Raw genomic sequence first — 24,084 nt, forward strand, 5'->3', positions numbered from 1 at the left:
ATCTAAGGAAAGACTTCTTTTCCAGAAATGGGTTGTACCGTGCCTGTCCAATGTTAATACATAATAAGGAAATTACATCGCCTCAATGAGATGGTTCTTTTAAAGCGTTTAGTGCTCATTAACTATTACTTGCCTAGTCTTTCCCCTTCCACCAGCACCACTTAAGTGGTTTCCCCCAGGTCACATAGTTGGCTAAGCACAGAGACAAGACCAAACCCTGGAAATGCAGTTTTAAACTGTTCTCAGTGTGTGGATGTGGGAAGCAGAGCAGTGGTCAGCCCCAGCATGACCTAGCCAGGTAGAGATGAGTTGCAGCCAAGGCTACTGAAGCTGAAGTCAGGTATGGTGGTCTTCAGCTCAATGATGTGCTTCTCAGAAGGTGCCTCTTGACGTTCCATTAGTGCAGAAGTGGGAAAAAGTTAACCAAATGGAAAGAACTGAGTGGGAAAGGAGCATGACTAAGGACCAGATATAGTCTTTCCTTGGGAGTGAACTATTCGTGGTAACAGGAAAGCCTTGTGACAGAGATATTAAAGTGGGGCAGTAGGGGGTTGGGTAGTGGGTAGCGGAGGGGCAAGTTCCACCGGGGTGACAGGAAAGACCCGGGCAAGCGGCAGGCCTGGAGCTGCACAGATACTGCCGGAAATGAGTCATCTCCAAGGGCTGGAGGTCCCAACAGTGCATGAAATATTGGCTCCTTCAGTAAAATTCTTGGTGTGGGACCAGGCTCAAAGAGAGAATTGCTGCCACTTTCTCAAGCCCACAGTTTGGAACCCGTGATGATCTGACCCCAATCCCAGACCTCAGTACCTAGTATGACAGGAGAAGACTATGACGTATATGTTGAAAAATATAGACATCCAGGATTCTCAGAGGTATAATCCAACCTCTCTATTTCACAGATGAGAAACCTAAGACCCAGAAAGATTTAGCGAACTGATCAAAGTCACAGAGCTATTTATACTAAAACCAGGCAAGAACTATTCTCCTGACGCTAGTCCAGAGCGTGAAGTAAAGCTACCATTCCTGGACCAGCCTTAGAGGGACAAATGTCAGAGATAATTAAACCTATGTCTTGTTAAGGTTGACCTATTACTGCAGAGAAACTCTAGCGGGTTCCTCACTGGCAAAGTCTGATTTTTCTTCCCATCTTACCAAAGACCCATCTTCTATTACTACAGCTTGGTATGAGCCACTTGTTCCTGAAATGGGTAGGTAAATAATGAGAATAAAACCCCATCCTGACCCCTCGTTTTCTCTGCTCCTTCTAGTAATTCCAGGGAGGTAACTGTAACTTTGCAGAGGGTGACTAAGAACTGGAGATCAAGACTGGCAAAGGCTGGAAGAGCTGCAGGTGGTATGAAAAGACACAGAGGAAACAACAGAAATGTGATATGGGAGACCACCAAAAAGCCTGCAGGAGGATCTTAGTGACAGTGAACCTGGGACTTCTCAGTGGAGCCCAGGCCATGGATGTGAAAATTCTCCTGTGTGGTGTTTACTCACCACTCTCGTCACTAAAACTGGATGTGTGGAACTGGGGAGACGTGCTTTCATGTTCCATCGGGAAGGAGCCCTGGCTCTGAGATTCCGGTTCCTTTTCACCTCCTCAGGAGCCCCCGAGTGGTACAAATGGTTAACACACTTGGCTGCTAACCAAAAGTTTGGCAGTTCGAGTCAACCCAGAGGCACCATGGAAGAAAAGCCTGGAAACCTACTTCCAAAAAATTGGCCATATAAAAAACACGTGGAGCACAGTTCTACTCTGACACACATGGGCTCACCATGAGTTGGAGTCAACTCCACAGCAATTGGTTGGATTCCCTTCCTCAGCTACTCTCGCTTCCTTCCCACCAGACCAAAGGAGAAAATGTTTCTTCCTCTAGCAGCCATAGCCTTAGCCATGCCAGCAATGCCATACCCTGATGGGCAGTGAAAGGCCCAAAGGAACCAAGGAAGAGCTCATTAGCCTAGGAACAAGGACAGTTAAAAGTTGAGACAAAAATATTTTCAGCATCTTCATTCCGTAGGGAACTTAGAAGGCGGGTGGTTGTGGTTGCAGAGAAGTAGCTGGGGGAAGAATGAGTAAAAGAACACACCAAGAGCAGGTAATTGCCCTCCAGGGATTCCTGGGTTCTGAGAAGTTATCAGCCACGACTTACAAAGTAAAACCTCCATCACCAGGAAGTGGATGGACGACTGCTCCAAGGACTTCCTGAGAGATGTGCTACCTTCCCCACAAAGTGAGTCCTCTGTGTGAGGTGAGCACTCAGCCCAGACAGCCCCCACAGGAAAGGTGAAGGGCCAGCGTGAGAGGATGGTGTCCAGACCCCTGGGAGCAGCCAGGACTGTGCTGGGATTCTCCACTGTGCTGTTCTAGCTGGGTGTAGTAGGGGGGACTCGGGTTCCTCCCAGGACCTAGATGAAGGAACTCATTGCTTGTGAGCCACTCACTAAATCCTTGGTCTGGTCAGCGGTCAGGTCCACAGTATAAGGGGAAGTGCTCAGTGTATGCAGATATACACACAGGAAATAAGAGTGGGAGGCAAAAGGGTGAAGGCTTGGCCTCAAGGAATTTGCGTTATGTTGGAGATTAGAAGAAGGAACCGAGAAAGGCTGAGCTTGAAACTAGACAAACCCACTACTGTCGAGTTGATTCCAACTCATAACTACCCTATAGGGTAGAGAACTGCCCCTAGGGTTTCCAAGGCTGTAAATCTTTACGGAAGCAGACTGCCGCATCGTCCGCTCACGGAGCAGCTGGTGCGTTCAAACCACTGACCTTTGAGTTAGCATCGGAGCGCATAACTACTGCGGCAGCAGGGCCCCTTAACAGACATAGAACCTGTCTTTTCCTGAAAAAGAGGATGGTGACTCCTCAGCCATCAAGAAGCTTAATTCCTATGGAATGAGGGAGGGTTGGTCCCTGATCTGGTGGGAGTGTGGTGTAAAGGTCATCCCACCCTAGGAATTACCTGGGGCATTCCTGGGAAGGAAGATCCCTTATCAGAGGCTGCCAGTCTCTCAGTCTTGACCCACCAGGCTCTCCCATTTCTGCTGGCGTGGCCTCTTCCCTCTTTTCTTAGCCTCTAGTTTGCAATTCACCCTGGTCCCACTCACTGACAACCCCCAAACAGTTGTGTGTGATATGAATTCTTTGATCCTGAAATCCACCAACACATATCTTATTGCCTACAGTCCCACTGCCTGTGCCTACTTCTTGTTAGGTGCCATCAAGTTGGTTCTGGCTCATTGCGACCCTATGTACCACAGAACTAAACACTGCCTGGTCCTGCACCACCCTCACAATTATTGCTATGTTTGAGCCTACTGTTGCAACCACTGTGTCAATTCATCTTGCTGAGTGATCAAAGACCAAAGAATTTTTTTCCTTTTTATACCATTTTAAGCTAAAGCTTGTGTATATTCATTTATGGCAATGGTTAGAATTTCTTCTCTAGAGCTGGAAGAAACCTTGGTGTTTAACTGATCTAGTTTGCTCATTCTGCAGATGAAGAGACAATGGCTCAAAAATGTAGTGATACACCCAGTGATGTATAGATGGTTTGTTGACACAGGCAGATTGAAACCAGGTCTCCTTACTGCCAATCTAAGTACACTTAAAACACATCTACTTTTCCAAGAGATTTCTTGGCTTCTACTTCATTATTTGTACACCTCTTCCTGACTATTTTCGCAGTTCTGCTTGATGTCTCCAGTTACCAGTCTTGGTGCTCCAACTTCCTCTAAAGCTCCTCTGATGAAGTCACAATGACTCACCGTCTCTCTCTTCCTGCCAGGCTGAGATCCTGGAGAGGGAGAGAGGATTCCTGTTATCCCAGCCCCTGTCATTGGACCTGATGCTACTCAGGGATTAGAAAATATTCTTGAGTAGAGCAAAGTGGAATGAAATTTTCTAATTATCCCAAAATGATGAGAAAGAGGCTGTTTGTTAATTACTATAGTTTATCATCATCTAAAAAAGATCGACAGTTTTGTATTGAGCTCACCTTGGGTGCAGAACATGGGAGCACCCAGTGGATATAGGTGGATCTTCCACCTTAATTCTTCACTCTGCTTGGGCAGGATCTCTGTAACTAGGTTATCAGACAACAGAATTTGTTGCAAAGGGGACTCAATGGTCCACATTCTGTTAACTTGCTGGCCTTTATGGCACATACTTATACTGCTTCTTATCCCTGTATCACTGGGCACAAGTTACTTCAGCCATATGGACTTGTTGAGTACAGTAACAACCAGACCAATCGGCCGGTTGCCGTCAGGTCCATTCCGACAGGTCGATTCTGACTCATGGAAACCCTATATGTGTCAGAATAGAACTGTGCTCCATAGGGTTTTCAATGGCTGATTTTTCAGAAGTAGGTCACTAGGTCTTCCTTTCAAGGTACATCTGCTGGACTGGAACCTCCAAGCTTCTGGTTAGCAGCTGAAGACATATACCATTTTCACTTATTCTGGGATTCCTTCCTGCCTCTCTACCTCATTGTCAACACACCACTGACCACCTAACTCTTCAAGGTAACCATTGTACCCCCAACCCACAGCATGGTGCCTGATACGCTTACAGATGTTCTAAATAAATGAGTTAATGAACTAATTAATGAATTACTTTTAGAGGTGGAATTATATCCAGAGATTACATTTCAATAAAGAAAAACTGGCAGCATATTAATTCTCTTTTTGTAGAGGACTGGGAAGCATGCTGGGAGAGCGCTGACCCAGGGCCACCTCAGCTGAGACAGGAGAATCCCTCCCTCTGGGAAGGCTTGGTGGGTTTCAGTCACTTCATACTCCACAGTCACCTGTGAGTGTCATTGGCTTCCAAAGGCTCTCATGACATTCTTTTGTTAACCATTTGTTTAAGAGTCTCTATCTAAACAGATGTCTGCAGCTGACTCTATAAACCGTACCTTATCGAGGAGGGCAGAACCCCAGTGGTAATTTAATTACAGAGTGCCAAATTTAATTAGCCAAGCACTGACCTCTTTCCTGCCCTTCAGAGCGCTTAGCACAATTACACTTAATTAATTTTTTGTCGTTATTAATTTAATCTGTGCCCCTGATTAAATGGTAAAAACCCAGGAAGAAGGATACACATTCACCCCTTTCTCTTTCAGACAGGTCTCCAGGTCTGGATCATCTTGGAGGCCCGAAGAATGGCTGAATCGCCCTTACAGGAAGGGGCGCCGGGAGACCCAGAGCACCCCACTTGTTTTCACTGGTCTGAAAAGGCACTTTACTCACTGCTGCCCACGTATGTGGATTCTTCCTTACTTTCTGTCCCATTTTCCTCCTTTCTTCCCACCTTTTCCTTTTCTTACCTTTCTTCTTTAGATTTTCTTTCTCTTTCACTTTTTTTTTCTCTTCTTCTATCATTTTCTCTCCCTTTCCTTTACCACTTTCCTTCACTGTCTTTCTTTCTACATTAAGATCACCTCCAATAAATTGGATCTGTTGTTAACTGTAGTCAAGTCAGCCCCCGACTCATGGTGGCCCTATGCACAATGGAGCGAAACGCTGCCCTGTCCTATGCAATCTGCAGAATTGGTTGTGGACTGGACCGTTGTGCTCCATAGGGTTTTCATTGGCTGATTTTTGAAAGTAGATTGCCAGGCCTTTCTTTCTAGGCCTTCTCAGGCTGGAAGCTCAGCTGAAACCCATTCAGCGTCATACAAACACACAGGACTCCACAGACAGATGGGTGGTGGTTACACACACACACAAGTGCATTGGCAGGAAATCGAACCCAGTTCTCCTTCATGGCAAACGAAAACTCTACCACTGAACCACCAACGCCTCAACTGGAGCTAGGCCCTAAATATAAAAAGATGGCCAAGACAGGGGCTTTGTCTTTGAAAACCTCATAGTTGAGAGTGAGAAGCCAAAGAACCTTCCTCCAATGTCTTCTCATCTACATTCTCCTCTAACCACCTAGATGAAGGAGCTTGGGCCCAGTGACCCATTCCAGCTCTAGCCATCATGTAATCCAAGGGCCTTAGTTTACTCACAGGCCCCTAGAGTGTGACCTTCACTTGTCCCCCCCAACTCCCCTCCTCCCCAACAGCCCAGCCTGCCTGCCCTATGAGGAGAGGCAACCTGACCTGGGTGAGTGATTTTGTCCTCATGGGCCTCTCCAGGGACCGGGAGGCCCAGGCTGGACTCTTTGTCCTCTTTGGGGTCGCCTATCTGTTGACTCTGCTGGGTAATGGGCTCATCGTCCTCCTGACTGGGCTGGACGCACGGCTCCACCTGCCCATGTACTTCTTCCTGGGCCACCTTTCTGTTGTGGACATCTGCTACACCTCCAGTGGGGTCCCCCAGATGCTGGTGCACTTCCTCCAGGAAAAGAAGACCATCTCCTTTGCCCGGTGTGGGGCCCAGCTCTTCTTCTCCTTTGCCTTTGGGGGCATCGAGTTCCTGCTGCTGGCTGCCATGGCCTATGACAGATATGTGGCCATCTGTGACCCCCTACAGTACGTGGCTGTCATGAACCTGAAGCTTTGCATGGTGCTTGCGGCTGTGTGCTGGTTTGTGGGCCTGGCTAATTCTGCCGTGGAGACGGCCATCACCATACGCCTGCCCACCTGTGGGCGAAATGTGATCAACCATGTGGCCTGTGAGACGCTGGCACTGGTCCGCCTGGCCTGTGTGGACATCACCCTGAACCAGGTGGTCATCGTGGCCTCCAGCATCGTGGTGCTGCTGGTGCCCTGCTGCCTGGTGTCCCTCTCTTACACCCACATTGTGGCCTCCATACTGCAGATCCGCTCCAGTGAGGGCCGCAGAAAGGCCTTCGGGACCTGCGCCTCCCACCTGGCTGTGGTCTCCATGTCCTATGGTATGGCCCTCTTCACCTACCTGCAGCCCCACTCGGCTGCCTCAGTGGAGCAGGACAAGGTGGTGGTGCTCTTCTACGCCGTGGTGACACCTATGCTGAACCCTCTCATCTACAGCCTGCGCAACAAGGACATAAAGGCCGCGCTGAGCAAGCTCCTTGTTGGGAGCTCCATGTTAAGACGTTAGGAAATGACTGTGGCAATGAGGGCAGTAGGCATTGAAGCTGGCCTCCACATGGTGTGTGCGTGAGAATGTACGTGTGAGTGTGCATGCGTGTGAGTGTGTACATGTTAGTGCCTGTGAGTCTGTGAGTGTGTGTGTGCATGTGTGTGAGTGTGTATGTGTGTGCGTGTTGCTGCATGTGAGTATGTGAGTGTGCGAGAATGTATATGTGTGTGTGAGTGTGTGGTGTGGTGTATAAGTGTATGTGAAAGTGTGTGTGGTATGTGAATATGTGTGTTTGTGGTGAGTGCATATGATCTGTGTGAGTGTGTGGGAGTGTGTGGGAGAATATGTGTGTGCACGTGGTGTGTATGTGTGTCGGGGGATGTGTGGTGTGTATATGTGTGTATGAGTGTGTGTGAATGTGTTCATGAACGTAAGACAGAGGTGGGAGGGCCACAGTTTACACTACGCTCTTTATAGGTAATGAAAAAAAAAATTCCCCCCCTCTGGTCTCTAATTTTGATCCCTGACTTAATCCAAAATATGAAATTAAAACAATTTGGAAAGATACACACCACACAGAGGCTAAAAAATAGATGAAAAAAAGAAAAAGATATGCTGGCATGTCAGAATTCGGAAACAATATAAAGTCGGCAGTCATGGAGTGCACAAAATTCACGCCACGAAAATCTGCTCCTTGCTAAGATCCACAAATGTGTGTCTAAGCTTCTCTGCAGTCAGTGAGAAATGGAAAAAAGCTGTTAAATTGCAAAATCCACTGCGCCCATGGGATCAAACAGGCCTGAGGCCAAAGGGGCAGAGGTCACCCAATGTGACTCACACACGGCCTGGCCCAGCATGGGAGGGAATTCACATAGGAGTTTGGAACCAAAGTCTTAGAATCGATCCCCACGGCCCTGATGAGACAGCAGGGTCGTGTGCGGTCCCACTGACGCTGCTGGGCATATTCCCCTTTCAAGCTTGCGGTGGGGCAGACGGCCTGTCAGCGATCTAATTGAGCAGTGTGGTCAGAATCCACGCCTGACTAAATGAAGTCCAGGCCACACATGATCACAGAGGAGCCCAGGAGAGAATCAAAGTCCTCTATCGGTAAAACGTCTCTATTCTTCTAGCATACAAATAAGGGCTTGAGAAAGAAACATCCTACACTGTCAAGCCAAGTGGTGATAATTTCATCCTGAATGATATTTAAAGACTTAAAAATCACAATAAAGTATTTCATATCTAAACATTACTCATCCCTGGTTTGTCTTGCTCACAAAACACAAAAACATAAATTGAGAAAGATTCAAACTTACACTCAGTCTGTTGAGAAAACACCAAAATGCTGGGGACAAGGGAGTAGAGCGTCTTTTAAAATTTCCAGCAAAACTTTTTAATTCTCCTTTTTAGACCCTTCTCTATTCACTTCTTCCCCAAAATTAACAAGTCATCTCTTTTTCCAGTTCCTCCCAATGTCCTCTCCTTCACCCGAAGCCTCCAGATTTGGGTTTTTGCCCCATTTTTGCCAAGTGTCTGCATTTTGTACAGCAAAGAAAGCTCAGGAGCAAGAATTTTCCTCCTCAGAGAGCGAGGGAGAACAAATTGCAAGCATTTATAACCTGATGTATTTACTTTTATCCTCCTCACACATCTCTGGAACATGTTTGATCCCTTGAGAGCCCTTCTGAGTGGAGTGATCCTTGAGGTGGTGCTACAGAGCAGATTCTATGAAAGAATCAATAAGAAGTTTCCATACCAAGCTCATAAATCATGGTTCGAAGCTGGATCTTGATCACAGGCTTCAGGCGGGAATTATCTCATTATTCTTGATTAATTTTGCCATTAAGATAATAAACAGAATAAGAAAGCTCAACTCATTAAACAGTGATGTCTGAAGTCCACCTGATTTTTTATACGAAACACTAGACTGAGAAGCCCAGACTTCTAATTTGTTGAACAAGAAATTAAAGCATATTTTTACACAGAGGGCTTGTAACATAGGAGACTGAATAAAACCAAAAGCCAAACCCACTGGTGTGGAGTCCATTCGGACTCATCGCTACCCTGTAGGACAGAGTAGAACTTGCCCATAGGGTTTCCAAGGCTGTAGTCTTTACAGAAGCAGGGAGCCACATCTTTCTCCAGAGGAGTGGTTTGTGGATTTAAATCGCTGACCTTTCAGTTAGCAGATAGCTGCCCTTTAAAAATATTGGATAGATTGTTCTCTAGGGCCCGACCCAGAGAAAGCCATAAATACAATGTCAATAAAGATGGACAAGTTAGTGAGGATTGGAGCTGCCATTCAGTCAACCCACAGTCTTGGGTATAGGATATATTCACTCCGCCCTATTCCCCTTAAACTTTGAACAGCTATATAGCTAGTATGCCTGTATGTTTTCGTTTTTAAAACAGTAATAGAACAATATAAATAAAATAAAATAGAACAATATAGTAACATAAAAATTTTAATAGAAAGAAAAGTTTTATCCACTAACTTAAAATACTTGCCTCTCAACTTGAATTAAAACCTTTCTCATATGCACCATGGTTCATTGCAGCACTATTCACAATAGCTAAAAGACGGAAACAACCTAAATGTACACCAGCAGATGAATGAATAAAGAAAACATGGCCTATCCATAGGAAGGAATACGATTCAGCCATAAAGAGGAATGATGTTCTAGTGCGTGCTACAACAAGGATGATGCTTGGAGACATCACGCTGAGTAAAATAAGTCAGGCACAAAAGAACACATACTGCATGACCCCTTACATGAAATATCTGGGATAGGCAAATGCATAGAGACCGGAGTTTATTAGTGGTTACCATTGGTAGGAGGCAGGGCGGAAGGGAAGTTATTATTCGAGGGGCGCTGAGTTTCTGTTAAGAGCACCGGAAAAATCTGGAGACAAGTGCTGATGATGTCTGCACAACATGATGAACATAATTGATTTCGTTGAATCATACATGCAAGAAATATTGAAACTGCAAATGTTCCTTTATATATATTTTACCACAATTTTTTAAAAAAGATTCTTCAAAGTGAATTCATTCCAAGATGTTTAATAAATTGTTGTTTTTTCCTATAGTGAATTACTGAAAACGATATCATAAAGACAACCATTATAAAGTTAATAATATATTTTTTAGAAAAAGATATTGTCATTTGAATTTGAGTTTCCAACTAAAATCTCAATATCAAATTAACTATAAACAATGAGCAACACTTTTTCATGAAAGCATATGTCCTTAGAGTAATTTAAAACAGAAAAATTTTAAATAACCTACCATGTTTTTATGCAAATAGTGTGCCCTTCTAAGTTTGTTTGCCAACCACTCCCTCCCCCAGTGAGGTATTTTTGTAAGTGCTGATATGCCAATTTTTTTACAGCAACATGTTAAAAAAAAAAAAAAATTGGCACAGTGGAGCTTACAAAAATACCTCAAGGAGGGAGGGAGTGATTGGCAAACAAATATAGAAGGCACATATTATTTGCTTAAAAATACAGTATGTCTTATAAATTTGGCAAAGTCAATACAATGTAATTAGGTAATGGATTCAACTTAAAATGTACATAAAATTTTGGTAATATTTTATTATAAATCTGAGCAAAGCTGTGATACTAACTCAATCAAAATGATTTTTATGACACTCATGGCATTATATACTGAAAAAATTCAGTTTAGAAATGATTGTTTGAGTTCTTAGAATTTAGGAAGATCTTTTGACCCTTTTCTTTTTAAACAGTGATTCAAAGTATTTAAAGGGTCCAACATCCAGTCAAAAATTACTAGACATATGAAGAAACAGAAAAATATGACTCATAACCTGAAACAAATCAGTCAACAAACAGACCAGAAATGACAGGAATGAGGAGGTTAGCAGATGAATACTTTAAAATAGCTATTATAAAAATAAAAAAAAAAAATTTTTTTTTTTTTTTATTATGAACATGCTTCATATGATCTAGGACATAAAGGAAAACATTAATATAATGAGAGAAATGGAATTTTTTTAAAGAGCCAAATAGAACTTCTAGAGATGAAACCCCACACATCTGTCAGTTTGTCATGCTGTGGGGGCTTGTGTGTTGTTGCGATGCTGGAAGCTATGTCGCCAGTATTCAAATACCAGCAGGGTTACCAGTGGAGGACAGGTTTCAGCTGAACTTCCAGAATAAGGAAGACTAGGAAGAAAGGACCCGGTGGTCTACTTCTGAAAAGAATTAGCCAGTGAAAACCTCATGAATAGCAGCAGAACACCATCTGATATAGTGCAGAAGATGAGCCCTTCAGGTTAGAAGGCACTCAAAATACGACTGGGGAAGGGTTGCCTTCTCAAGGTGGACTTTAATAGACCCCTTTAAAGTGTTGAAAAGCAAAGATGTCGCCTTGAGGACTAAGGTGCACCTGACCCAAGCCATGGTGTTTTCAATCACCTCATGCATGCAAAAGCTGGACAATGAAGGAAGACCGAAGAAGAATTGACACCTTAAAATTGTGGTGCTGGCGAAGAATATTAACATACCATGGGCTGCTAAAAAAAAATGAACAAATCTGTCTTGGAAGAAGTACAACCAGAATTCTCCTTAGAAGCAAGGATGGCAAGGTTACGTCTCACATACTTTGGACATGTTATCGGGAGAGATCAGTCCCTGAAGAAGGGCATCATGCTTGGTAAAGCAGAGGGTCAACAAACAAAAGGAAAATCCTCAAGGAGATGGATTGACACAGCGGTTGCAACAATGGGTTCAAGCATACTACCAATTGTGAGGATGGTGCAGGACAGGGCAGTGTTTCATTCTGTTGTGCATAGGGTCGCTATGAGTCAGAACCAACTTGATGGCACCTAACAACACCAACAACAGAGATGAAAAATGAAACATCTAAAAAGAAAATTAGATGGGATTAACAGCAGTTTAGACACTGCAGAAGAAAAGATCAGTGAACTTGAGTATATAGCTATAGCATCCATCCAAAATAAAGCACAGAGAGAAAAAATACTGAAAAAAGAAGGAACAGAGACTAAGCCACCGGTGGGATAATATCAAACTGCCTAATGTATGTGTAATTATATTTCTAGAAGAACAGGAAGGAAGACAAAAATATTAAAGGAAATAATAGCTGAAACATTTCCAGATTTGGCATATACACACCCACACATACTATCCAAGAACCTCAGCAAATCCCAAGCAGGATTAGCACACACATGCACACACACATAAACAAAAAACCCATCAAGGCAGATCATAATCGCTGAAAATTAAGGATAAAAGAAGTCACATTATGCTTAGAGGAACATATTACGTTTAAAAACACTTCAGAAACTATGCAAGCCAGAAGAAAATGAAATAACTTTAAAGAGCTAGAAGAAAAATAAAACTGTCAATTCTATAGAATATTCAAAAAAAAAATATCCTTCAGAAATGAAGACAAGTAAAAGAAGAAAAAAGTGGACTTCAGCAGACCTACACTACAAAAAAATGTTCAAGGAATTCTTTAGGCCAAAGCAAAACACCAGAAATGGTAAATATATGGGTAACTATAAAAGACCCTTTTTTCTCATTTTATAATTTCTCTAAAAGATGATTGACTATTTGAAGCAAAAATAATAGCAATGTATTATGAGTTTCACTACATATGTAAAAATAAAGTATACAATAATGCAGAAAGTGGAAGAGAGGATGGAAATATACAGTTGTGAGTTTAGCCTATGTTGTTGCTAATTGCCATTGAGTTTGTTCCAACTCATAGTGACCCTGTGTACAACAGAACAAAACATTGCCTGGTCCTATGCTGTTTGAGCCCATTGTTGCAGCCATTGTGTCAATCCATCTTGTTGAGGGTCTTTCTCTTTTTCACTGACCCCTCTACCAAGTATGATGTCCTCCAGGGACTGGTCCCTATTGATAATATGTCCAAAGCACATGAGATCGAGTCTTGCCACCCTTGCTTCTAGGCAGCATTCTAGCTGTACTTCTCCCAAGACAGTTCGTGGTATAGTCAGCATTCTTCCCCAACACCACAATTCATCTTTGCTTTTCAACACTTTAAAGAGGTCTTTTGCAGCACCTTTGCCCAATGAAATAGGTCATTTGATTTTTCGACTGCTGCTTTCATGGGCATTGACTGTGGATCCAAGTAAAATGAAATCTTTGACATCTTTGATATTTTCTCTGTTTATCATGATGTTCCTTATTGGCCTAGTTGTGAGGATTTTTTATTTTATTTAGGCTATAGTGAAATGGTATAATATTATTTGAAGGTAGATTGTGATAAATTAAAATGCATATTGTAAACACTAGAGAAATCACTTAAAAATATAAAGAGGTATAGCTAATAAATTAATAAGGTACATGAAATTAGATCTTAAAAATATTCAATTAATCCCAAAAGAAGCAGGAAAACAGGTCAAAGAGGAACAAAGAACAGATAAGACTAACAGAAAAAAAAAATAGTAAGATAGATTTAAAACCAAATCTATAGATAACCACATTAAATGTAAATGATCTAAATCTACATCATCCAAGGAAAAGATTTTCTTGTCCTCCATTGGCCTAATGAGTTATTACCCTTTGGCTTCTTCAGCTATCTGGATGAGACAATGAATTTTAAAGAAACAAGTCCTCAATATGGTGTTTGTTCATCTATTCAGTCAACCAAATCTATATACCAATCTCTATCAAGAGCTTTTTTTTTTTTTTTATCAAGAGCTAGAAAGATCCACAAAAAAAAAAAAGAGAAAGCACTCTCTCTGGCCTTGAAGAAGTGACAGCTGGTTTAGAGTCAGAAGAGGGAAGTCAAGAGCTGGGCTTGGAGGAAGGTTTTTCACAGTTCACTCCTGGCTAGTAAGAAAGCAGAAAGTCCATGTGGGTGGGCTCCGTGATCTCACTAGAACTATAGGTTGGGTGTTTCCCTTTTACATATAAAACTGAAAAAGGTGAGCTGGTTGGTTACTGGACCTCAGACTACTGGCCTTTCCTAAGTACTCTTCAGCCTACCTCCTTACCTTACCTTGTAGCAGTCCAAAATCTCCCACTACCCCTGAGAAGCAGCATCTCAAACCCTAAATCTTCCCCAACATCCTCCTGCCAACCCAGCAATCATATCTGTCCTGTATTTCATTCTGTCATGATGCTTCCACTACGAACTCCTCTGCTGCGCTGTTCATGGCCAGTGTGGTGTAGCAGGCAGAACATGGGACTGTGACCCTGAGATTTCCAATCCCCTCCCTCTCTGCTTTAACTGAGAGAAGGATCTTGAGCAAAACCCTTCTGCCCTTTGAGCCTCAGTTTCTTCATTTGTAAAATAATGAGGTTGAAATGATGACCCTTTTCACTTTTATTCTTTTCTGTTATTCTTGTTTTGCATTTTACTCCCTTCAGTGGTGTGAATTTCATTTGATGCTCTCAGCTCTCAGGCATCACACTTACGGACCAAAACTTGGTAACTTACAGTGCTGATGGGGAAATGAGCTCTGTTGGCATCCAGTGGCCTCCATGTGCAGGGCTCTGAGACTTAGCCTGTGGGTGTAGTGCCAATGTCAGTTTCTATTCTTAGCAATTTCTAGTGACACCTGGACTGAAGGAAGGAAGATGACCTCCTTCACCTGGTGTGCGGCCCAGCCCTGCTTCTCCCTGGTCCTTGGGAGCCAGAGCAGAGAACAGGAACCAGCCACTCCACCACCGCCCAGCTCAGCCCCATCTCCAAATTCTGGTTAGAAAGACTTGGGATGAATTGGTTTCATTTCTATTTCACTTAATCTTGTGGTCTGTCTCTCATTTCCTTAATACAAATCCTTTTCATTTAGAAAATGCTCTGGCATTTATGAAGCACTTTTCATATATTATCTCATGTGATACTTACTTGTTCTTACCTGGTTGGGTTCAGGATATTCTAAAACATTGGTTTGGGTCCAGGCTAAGAAAACTAAGGCTAAGTGGACACTCAGAACACAAAAGGCAGGATATCCGGGAACGTTGTCCAGCTGTTCACAAAGTGATCAGAAGCAAATCATTTAAACACTCTTCAAATGATAACTAAAGAGTTTAGCCCAAATGATTTCTGAAGATCTTTCCTCCTCAAAGACACTCCTTCTAGGCTTACCTCAAAACATATTCTTATCTCAAAAACCATGTCTAGTGTCTTCAAAAATAACTTTAAAGAGGAAATGAAGCAGAAGGAAGACAGGGCTCAAAGACCCTGTGTGAGCCTCTGGATTCAGCCATGCCTGAATCCAGGCCCATCTCTGAATGTCACAGATTATCCAACCCAATACATGCCCTTTTTTAAATTTAAAAATAAAATAAAGTTAAAGGTTACCTCCAAAGCAGGGGATCTCAAACTTGCCTTGGTGCTGTCACCCGCTGGGGAGGATTACAAGTTACATCTACTGATGTCTGGGCCCACCCTCAAGATTCTGACTTAATCATTCCCACGTGATTCCACTGTACAGCCAATGTCGAAAGCACTACTCTGGTGTCGATTACGGGTACTGTGGGAGGTTCACTGGCAACCCCTATTCTCTGGAGTCTTTTCCTTTCCTCCCAAGCCTCCCCTAATAGGCATCCAATCGGAGTTTTCCACAGCCAGACTCTTTCCTGTGTCCATGTGGTCACTCCTTTCTCGGGTAACAACCACCTTCTCCCACCAGATTGCAGAGGCTCAAGGTAAATAGTGACATGGGGGATAGAGAGACTTACTACTAGTAACACACAAAGAAATAAAGACCATAAAATGTCTTTTAAAATGTCTCAGTAACTTCGTAGGTCCTTGGGTGTCACAAGTGGTTTGTGCTCAACTACTAAGCTAAAGGTTGGCGGTTTGAACCTACCCAGGAGCACCATGAAAGAAAGGCTTAGAGATCTGCTTCCATAAAGATTACAGCCAAAAAAAAAAAAAAATTAAACAAAGGACACTATGGAACAGTTCCATTCTGCAACACATGGCGTTGCCATGAGTCAGAATCAACTCAAAGGCAACAGGTTTTTTTTTTGTTGTTTATTTCGTTTGATTTTGTTTTTTTGGTAGTGCATTTGTACTAGGGAACAAATGACATCTTAATCTCTTTATGGGGTTAAAGATCAGCAAAGTGAACATGGAAGTGTTCCAAGGGCCAACGAGTCTTTTCGGTGACAGAAGGGTTTACCTAGGATTTGAGTTACTCCCTCACTGACACCATCTGCGGGCTCCACCAGTTTTCAAATGTTGTCATTGCAAGTCACTGATGTGTATGTTCATCTTTTGTCAATCACTTACTTTAAATGCAAACAAATACCAGCATTTTGCCAAGGAAATAGCTCAATCTCAAGAAGTTGGGAAATAATTGTATTGATACAATGTTTGACAATGAGGCCCTGATTTCATCCACTCAGGACTAAGCCCAATTATCATCACTGTGCTAAGAAGCAAGTGAGTGATTTTCTCTGTCGTTGATCCAGCCTGGGTTATCCAGAAGCAAGGAGCCATGGCTCCAGCCTGAGCAGTTAAGGACAAGGTGGTCCCAGGACGCATCTCCTGCATCTTGGGATCTGGGGACAATCCTCGGGGATGCTTTTTCTAGCTTTTTTATTCATGCACCCAACCAAAGAAAAACAAAAATACTTATTGTGAAACGTTTGTTGGGAATCTATGCACAAGAAGATAAATCAGAAAAGATCTCTGACTCAAGTAGCTCACAGACTAGTAGAGAAAACACACAAATATGAAGAGTCCTACTTTAGTACTTCTTCAGTCCCAGAGTGTGAATTCTGATTCTGATTATGCTCCTGGAGCCCGCTTCCTCCCAGCAGCCTGGCCTGCCTGCTCCAAGAGGAGGGATACCTGACCTGGATGAGTGGCTTTGTCCTCATGGGCCTTTCCAGGGATTGGAAGCCCCAAGCTGGGCTCTTTGTCTTCTTTGGGGCCACCTACCAACTGACTCTGCTCGGTAACAAGCCCATCGTTCTCCTGATTGGGCTGAATGCACAGATCCACCTGCCCATGCACTCCTTCCTGGGCCACCTCTCTATTGTGGATATCTGCTATACCTCCAGCAGGGTCCTCCAGATGCTGGTGCACTTCCTCCAGGAAAAGAAGACCATCTCCTTTGCCCAGCATGGGGCCCAGTTCCTCTTTTCCTTTGCCCTCGGGGGCACTGAGTTCCTGCTGCTGGCCACCATGGCCTATGACCACTATGTGGCCATCTATGATTCCCTGTTGTACATAGCTCTGATGAGCCCAAGGCTCTGCATAGTGCTGGTGGCTGTGTGCTGCCTTGTGGGCCTGGCTAATTCTGCCACGGAGAAGGCTATCACTATGTTCCTGCCCACCTGCAGGCATGACGTGCCCAACCACATGGCCTGCATGGACACACAGAGAGCCAGGTGGCAAACTCGGTGATCGTGGTGGGCTCCAGCGTGGAGGTGCTGCTATGCCCTACACCAATGCTGGGTCAGAGCTCAGCTGTGGAGAGGAACACACAGAACTCAGAAGGGAAAGGGGAGGACTTCCCCTAAGTTGTTCTGAGGGACGATGTGTTTAAGCAACTGTGCACACGAGTGTGTGTGTGTGTCAGTGTGTATGTTGGGAAAATGTACTCTTGGCTTTAAATGCATGGATAAATAATGACTTAAACTCTGGAATCTTCTTTGTAGCTCTGGCCTTTTTCCAACAAAATTCAAAAGCCAGTCAGAAATGTTCAATATTTGTGGACTGAGATAACATCCCCATAATCACCATCATCATTTTCACCATTGTCCTGAATGTCAACTTCGTCGTCTGCAATCCATCAATTAAATGCCACAATTAATGAGCATCTCTTTTGTTCCGGCCCTGAAATCCTTCACTGCTATGTTGTCATCGCAACTTCTCTCCCCCTGACTGTTGAGAGTATCCCAGGGTCTGGGACTCCATGCGCATCTTGAAAGAAGTATCTATCCATAAACAAATGTGTGTTACATTTCACTATGGCCAACACACTGTGCTCGGTGCTGAGAGACACACAAGATGTCTAATATAAGGTCTTACCCAACGACTTAGAGATTGTTTGTAAATATAAGACATAAATACCAAAAAAGAAATTAGAAAGAAATCCAACAATGCACAAAGTACAAGAATACGGTATTTGGTTAATAGGCAAATACAAGGTAGCCATTAAAAAAGATCTGTGAGATTCATTGAGGGGAGGCATCCATGTGGTTGGTAAAGGGATTGAAGGGACAGAAAAACGAAATTGGGCTTTCCTTACAAAATGGTAGAATTTGGGCAGGTAAGGGAATGGGGGTGTGGCATAAGTCAGGTGAGGAGGTAGAGAAGAGTACGGTGGGGATGAGGGGACAGACCAGCTTGGTTAGAGCATGCATAGTAGGGCTTTGCAAACAAGGTGAGTGGCTTGCACTACAGGCAGTGGCGAGGGCTTCAAGTCTTGATACGGGGAATAGCGTAACTAATATAGTGTTCTACCCTCTTTGTTTCCACCAGACCTGCTAGATTAACTGAGACAAAAGTAAATAGCACATTCTTTTCTCTTCTTTGAGTCCAACAAACTCTCTTTTTCATGCTAGAGGGAGTAAGTGAATCAATTATTTATCATTCAATTTTCCATAACCAGGAAAGGCTTCATAAGCCAGGTAGAGTTTAGGGTAGGGCTCAAAGGCCAAGAACGGGAGGTTGGAGGGCATAGACTGGAAGTCGTTTAGAACATGGAGAAACGTTAGAAACAAAAGTGAATGAACAGATCTCAGATTTAAGAATTAAACAAAGGGTGCCTGATTGAAGGATGTGGTTGTAGACGTAGTGCTTCCTAGTGCCCTACCAGACTGAATAGTACGGTGAAAAGATATAAACCCGGCCCACACCTTTCCTCACTTTAAACCACACAGTACCCCTTGTTCTGTTCGAAATGCTTAATCTATGTACAGGTTTCTCATGAGCACAATTAAGTGTTCTGGAATTCCCATTCTTCTCAGTGTTGTCCATAATTTGTTATGATCCACACAGCCAAATGTCTTTACATAGTCAATGAAACACAGGTAGGCATTTTTCTGGTATTCTCTGCTTTCAGCTAAGATCCATCTGACATCAGTAATGATATCCCTCATTCCACATCCTCCTCTGAATCTGACTGGAATTTCTGTCAGCTGCAACTGCTTTGGAATGATCGTCAGCAAAATTTTATTTGTGTGTGATATTAATGATACTGTTTGATAATTTTCACATTCAGGTGGATCACCTTTCTCCCAAGTCAGTTGGCCAGGAAGCCGTCTTCCAAATTTCTTGGCACAGGTGAGTAAGCACTTCTGGCAATGCACCCATTTGTTGAAACATTTCAATTGATATTCTGTCGATTCCCAGCGGCTTGTTTTGCGTCACTGTCTTCAGCACAGCTCAGACTTCTCCCTTCAGTGTCATCAGCTCTTGATCATATGCTACCTCCTGAAATGACTGAACCTCTGCCAATTATTTCTGGTACACTGACTCTGCGTACTCCTTCCATCTTCTTACGATGCTTCCTGCGTCATTAAGTGTTTTGCCCATAGAAGCCTTCACTATTGCAACTTGAGGCTTGAATTTTTCTTCAGTTCTTTCGGCTTTAGACATGCCGAGCGTGCTCTTCCCTTTTGGTTTCCTAACTCCAGGTCTTTGCATATGTCATTATAATACTTTACTTTGTCTTCTTGAGCCTCTCTTTGAAATCTGTTCAGCTCTTTTACGACATCATCTGTTTTGTTCCTTTAGCTACTTGACATTCAATAGCAAGTTTCAGAGTCTCTTCTGACATCCATTTTGGTCTTTTCTTTCTTTTCTATCTTTTTAACGACCTCCTGCTTTCTTCATGTATGATGTCATTGATGTCGTTTCACAACTCGTCTGGTCTTCGATCATTAGAAGTATGGGGCTCAGGACTGGGGCATAGTGTGCGTTCTGCAGATGACACAACCTTGCTTGCTGAAAGTGAAGAGGACCTGAAGCACTTACTGATGAAGATCAAAGACTTCAGCCTTCAGTATAGATTACACCTCATAATAAAGAAAACAAAAACCCTCACAACTGGACCACTAAGCAACATCATGACAGATGGAAAAAAATTGAAGCTGTCAAGGAATTCATTTGACTAGGATCCACAATCAACACCCACGAAAGCAGCAGTCAAATCAAAGACATGTTTCGTTCGGTTGAACTGACTTGTAAATACCTGGCAACAACATTGCCCTCACATTTTTTTTAATGTGAAGAGACAACCACACCACCTGGGTGACACTTTGAAGCCTAGCTGAAAACAAGCAGGGCTTCATTGGCTTTTTCTTTAAGTGTTATCAGTGATAACAACCCTGTGTTTCTAATCTCATTCCTTCTCAAGAGGCAAGCCCTTGGTTGCACAGGGCCCAACCTGGTAGGGGGGAGGGAGGTGGCAGGGAGGGGATTTGGAGTTTGCTTTTCTGACACTGATTCACACACACAAAAAAAAAAGTCAAAATCTTACGGAAGACATTAAAGGCACAAGCCTGGGAAGGCCTTCCAATCTTTTTTTTTTTTTTTTTTCCCATGAAAATATGTTAATGCTTAATACCCAGAAGAGCAAAACTCAGGGTCAGAGGTGGCCTGGAGCAACACTCAGCCCCCTTAAGAACAAAGGTAGGTGTGAGGGAGGCAGGAGGAACTCTTCACTTGGATGGAAGGCAGATTGGACAGGCCTGGTCCAGGCCCTTCTGAAGGCACCTGGATATTCCCATGGTCTCCTGCAGGGTGCCTAACAGGGGTCCCCTGCTTCTCCAGGACAGCATCACCCAGGCCTTCCTTACCTCAAACAAACCATGGTCTCAGGGCCAGGAACTCCAGTACAGAGTGCAGGAGCTCTGGACTGGGGCCCACTGACAAGCAGAGGTCCGCAAATGCCAGGATTCATGGTGGAAAGTACATCTCCCTCACAGATTGGTCCTCGCTCGCCTTTGGCCAGCCTCCTGTTACACACAGTCAGCACTTCTCCCACTGTGGAATCACACCGCACGTGCATGGCAGGTACCTCGCACTGCTCCCTGACTGTGAACCCCAGGAGGGGACACATCAGCTGCAGGGACCCTCACTGCACGCCAGGGCAGTGCTGCCTTCCCGCAGGCACTGAATGTTGGTTATCTGGATAAGTTCTCAAACTGCAACCTCAAAAAGGTGAACAAGCCTGGCTTATACATCTGTTTGTATTAACATGTTTTTCAGTTTTATTAAATAAAACCTTTATCAGTGGACTGTGGTTTTTACTACTGGTTGGTAAGACCAGCGTCAGGCACACCTGTTCCTGATCCTGAACCCTGGATCACCCAGGGGCATCTTGGCCAGCAGGGGGAAGTGCAGCTCCGAGCATGGTCCAAACCAAAGGACCCAAGCCCACTGTGGTCCAGTGGATTCCGACCCATAGTGACCCAATAGGACAGATCAGAACTGCCCCATAGAGTTTCCAAGGAGCACCTGGTGGATTCCAACTGCCAACCTTTTGGTTAGCAGAGGTAGTATTTAACCACTACACCACCAGGGTTTCTGAGCATGGTCCAGAGTCTAGCAATAAGCCTGCTTTCCCATGACCAAATCTGATTCTCAATAGGTGTTCTTAGTCTTTTCATTTCTTTCCTAAATGTAACAGCTCAATACAACGACAGTACAAAACATGATATAGAGTAAAACTTAAGGTCAATAGCTAGGGAATATTTTTTTAAAAACTGTTGCCACTGAGCTGACTCAACCTCAAGGTGACCCCATGTGTGTCAGAGTAGAACCTCCGCGGGATTTTCAGTGGCTAGTTTTTCACCAGGCCCTTCTTCCAAGGTGCCTCTGGGTGGACTCCAACCTGCAATCGTTCAGTTAGCAGCCAAGTACGTTCATCATCTGCACCCAAAGACTCATATGTTATATACAATAAATATACTGTATACTTAAGGAAACCCTGGTGGCACGCTGGTTAAAAGCTACGACTCCTAACCAAAAGGTCGACAGTTCACATCTACCAGGCACTCCTTGGAAACCCTATGGGACTGTTCTGCTCTGTCCTATAGGGTCGCTATGAGTCAGAATCGACTCGAGGGCTATGGGTATATAATTAATATTATATCATTAACTATTATATACAATATTCCTATTATCATTTTCCTCCTTTCCCCTTTATGTGTTTTCAAAAGAAAGAAATCTCTTCATTTCTTCTCTCTCACCTCCCTCATTTGATATCCAGACACTTTGTTGTTGTTGTTGTTATGTGCCATCAAGTTGGTTCCAACTCATAGCAATCTTATAGGACAGAGTAGAACTGCCCCATAAGGTTTCCAAGGAGGGACTGGTGGATTTGAACTGCTGACCTTTTGGTTAGCAGCCAAGCTCTTAACCACTGCTCCACCAGGGCTCCATCAAGACACTAAGTAAGAGAATTAGTCTTTTAGAGTCATACCCTCCAGTGAACTCTAGGCCGATTTCAGCACAGAATACCTTCCCAATGATTCTTTATCCACCATTAGTGGTATTCTGCATCTCTGTCACACATACTATATTCGCCATATATATATATTTCCATATATATAAAAACCTAAACAAAACCCATGGCCATCAAGTCAGTTCCAACTCATAGCAACTCTATAGGGTTTCCAAGGAGCAGCTGGCAGATCTGAACTGCTGACCTTTTGGTTAGCAACCGAGCTCTTACATACATATAATAATTATATACATATAATAATTATATGTGTAATAATTATAATAGATACACATAGTTGTAAATATATGGTGCACTGGTTAAGTGGTGTCAGGTGCTCTTAACCACTTAACCAATGTACCGTGTGTGTGTGTGTATATATATATATATATATATATATATATATATATATATATATATATGAGCCCTGGTGATGCAGTCATTAAGAGCTCGGCTGCTAACCAAAAGGTTGGCAGTTCAAATCCACCAGCCACTTCTTGGAAATCTATGGGGCAGCTCTACTCTGTCCTATAGGGTCACTATGACTCAGAATGGACTCAGTGGCAATGGGTTTGGGGTTTTTTTGTTCGTTTATATGTGTATATATATATATATGTATACTTACATACATGCATATGTATATATTATATAGAAAAAAACTGAAATCTGTGCATTGACTCCTTCTAGCAAAACCTTTTGAGCCTACCTCAGAGACACCCAAATCTAATTAAAATTTTCTCCAAAATTATTTCTAGAAACATGTGCACTGTAATTGGAGCAAATCATTTTGAAGCAATATTTAAACATAAAATTTAATAGGGTGATGGTTTTTTAAAAAAGAAAGCTCAGTTACAGACACAAACTAAGTGAAATTCTTGAGTCTTTGTTTTTCAGAATAAAAATTACATGTTTATTCGAGGCAGATGTGACATGGTGACATTTGCTTGAGAAAAAAAGTCTCAGAGTACTTGGACAAGAAGAAAATCACTGTATTTCTTTCTCTAAAGGATTAATAAACAAGAAAAAGTTCTGGCTGCCACTCAGACTTCAGAACAAAAAAAAAATCCAAGGAAGAAAAGTGGAAATATAAGGGGAAAATTGAGAGTGTGGTATAATGACAATAAATGAGAACCAAGTTCTCCAGGTTGTGTAAGAGAAAAAGGACCTCCACACAGGGAAGGGCCACCAGACCCACAGCCGGGACGCTGCCCCTCAGGCCTTTCCCGGTCGTCATTACATTATTCCCTGAAGGTCTGCACCCCATGGACACTCTGGCTCAGCCCTTGACACACACTTTTTCTCTGAACTCTCCAGAGGCAGGTGAGGCCACTTGGAAGATTTAATCATGACTTTTAGCTACAGGCACCCAGATAACAAAGGGGATAGGAGCAGAGAGTAGCCGACGATCTCCAGTTTGGGCCTTCTGGTCAGTACTGGTTTCCTGGGAGCCTCCGCCCATTTTAGTAGTATCCCTGGAAGAGGAAGCAGCTCAGAGATGCCCGGCTTTCACTCTCCTCTCTCCTTCCCGTCCTGGAGCCTCCCTCTGACCATGGGGACATTTCCAAGGGGGCAGGTAGTGGTCCTGCGTCCTCACCAGTTTCTTGGGGGCCTCGGTAAGGAGCCCGTGCCC

The 24,084-nt window shown here is 43.4% G+C and overlaps 2 protein-coding genes across 2 annotated transcripts; both read left to right on the forward strand.

Annotated features, from left to right (window-relative positions):
• Positions 1-865: 865 nt before the first annotated feature.
• On the forward strand, positions 866-8,087 carry LOC100663001 (olfactory receptor 2F1-like). The gene has a single exon (XM_023541976.2). The coding sequence runs from the start codon at positions 6,103-6,105 to the stop codon at positions 7,042-7,044; it is 942 nt and encodes a 313-aa protein (XP_023397744.1). The 5' UTR covers positions 866-6,102; the 3' UTR covers positions 7,045-8,087.
• Positions 7,110-17,407, forward strand: LOC104847210 (olfactory receptor 2F1-like). Its single transcript, XM_010602061.2, has 2 exons — positions 7,110-7,117; positions 16,816-17,407. Exons 1-2 carry the CDS (start codon positions 7,110-7,112, stop codon positions 17,405-17,407), a joined length of 600 nt encoding a protein of 199 aa, XP_010600363.2.
• Positions 17,408-24,084: the final 6,677 nt, after the last annotated feature.

The sequence above is a fragment of the Loxodonta africana genome, chromosome 8 (assembly GCF_030014295.1).
Source record: "Loxodonta africana isolate mLoxAfr1 chromosome 8, mLoxAfr1.hap2, whole genome shotgun sequence".
NCBI lineage: Eukaryota > Metazoa > Chordata > Mammalia > Proboscidea > Elephantidae > Loxodonta > Loxodonta africana.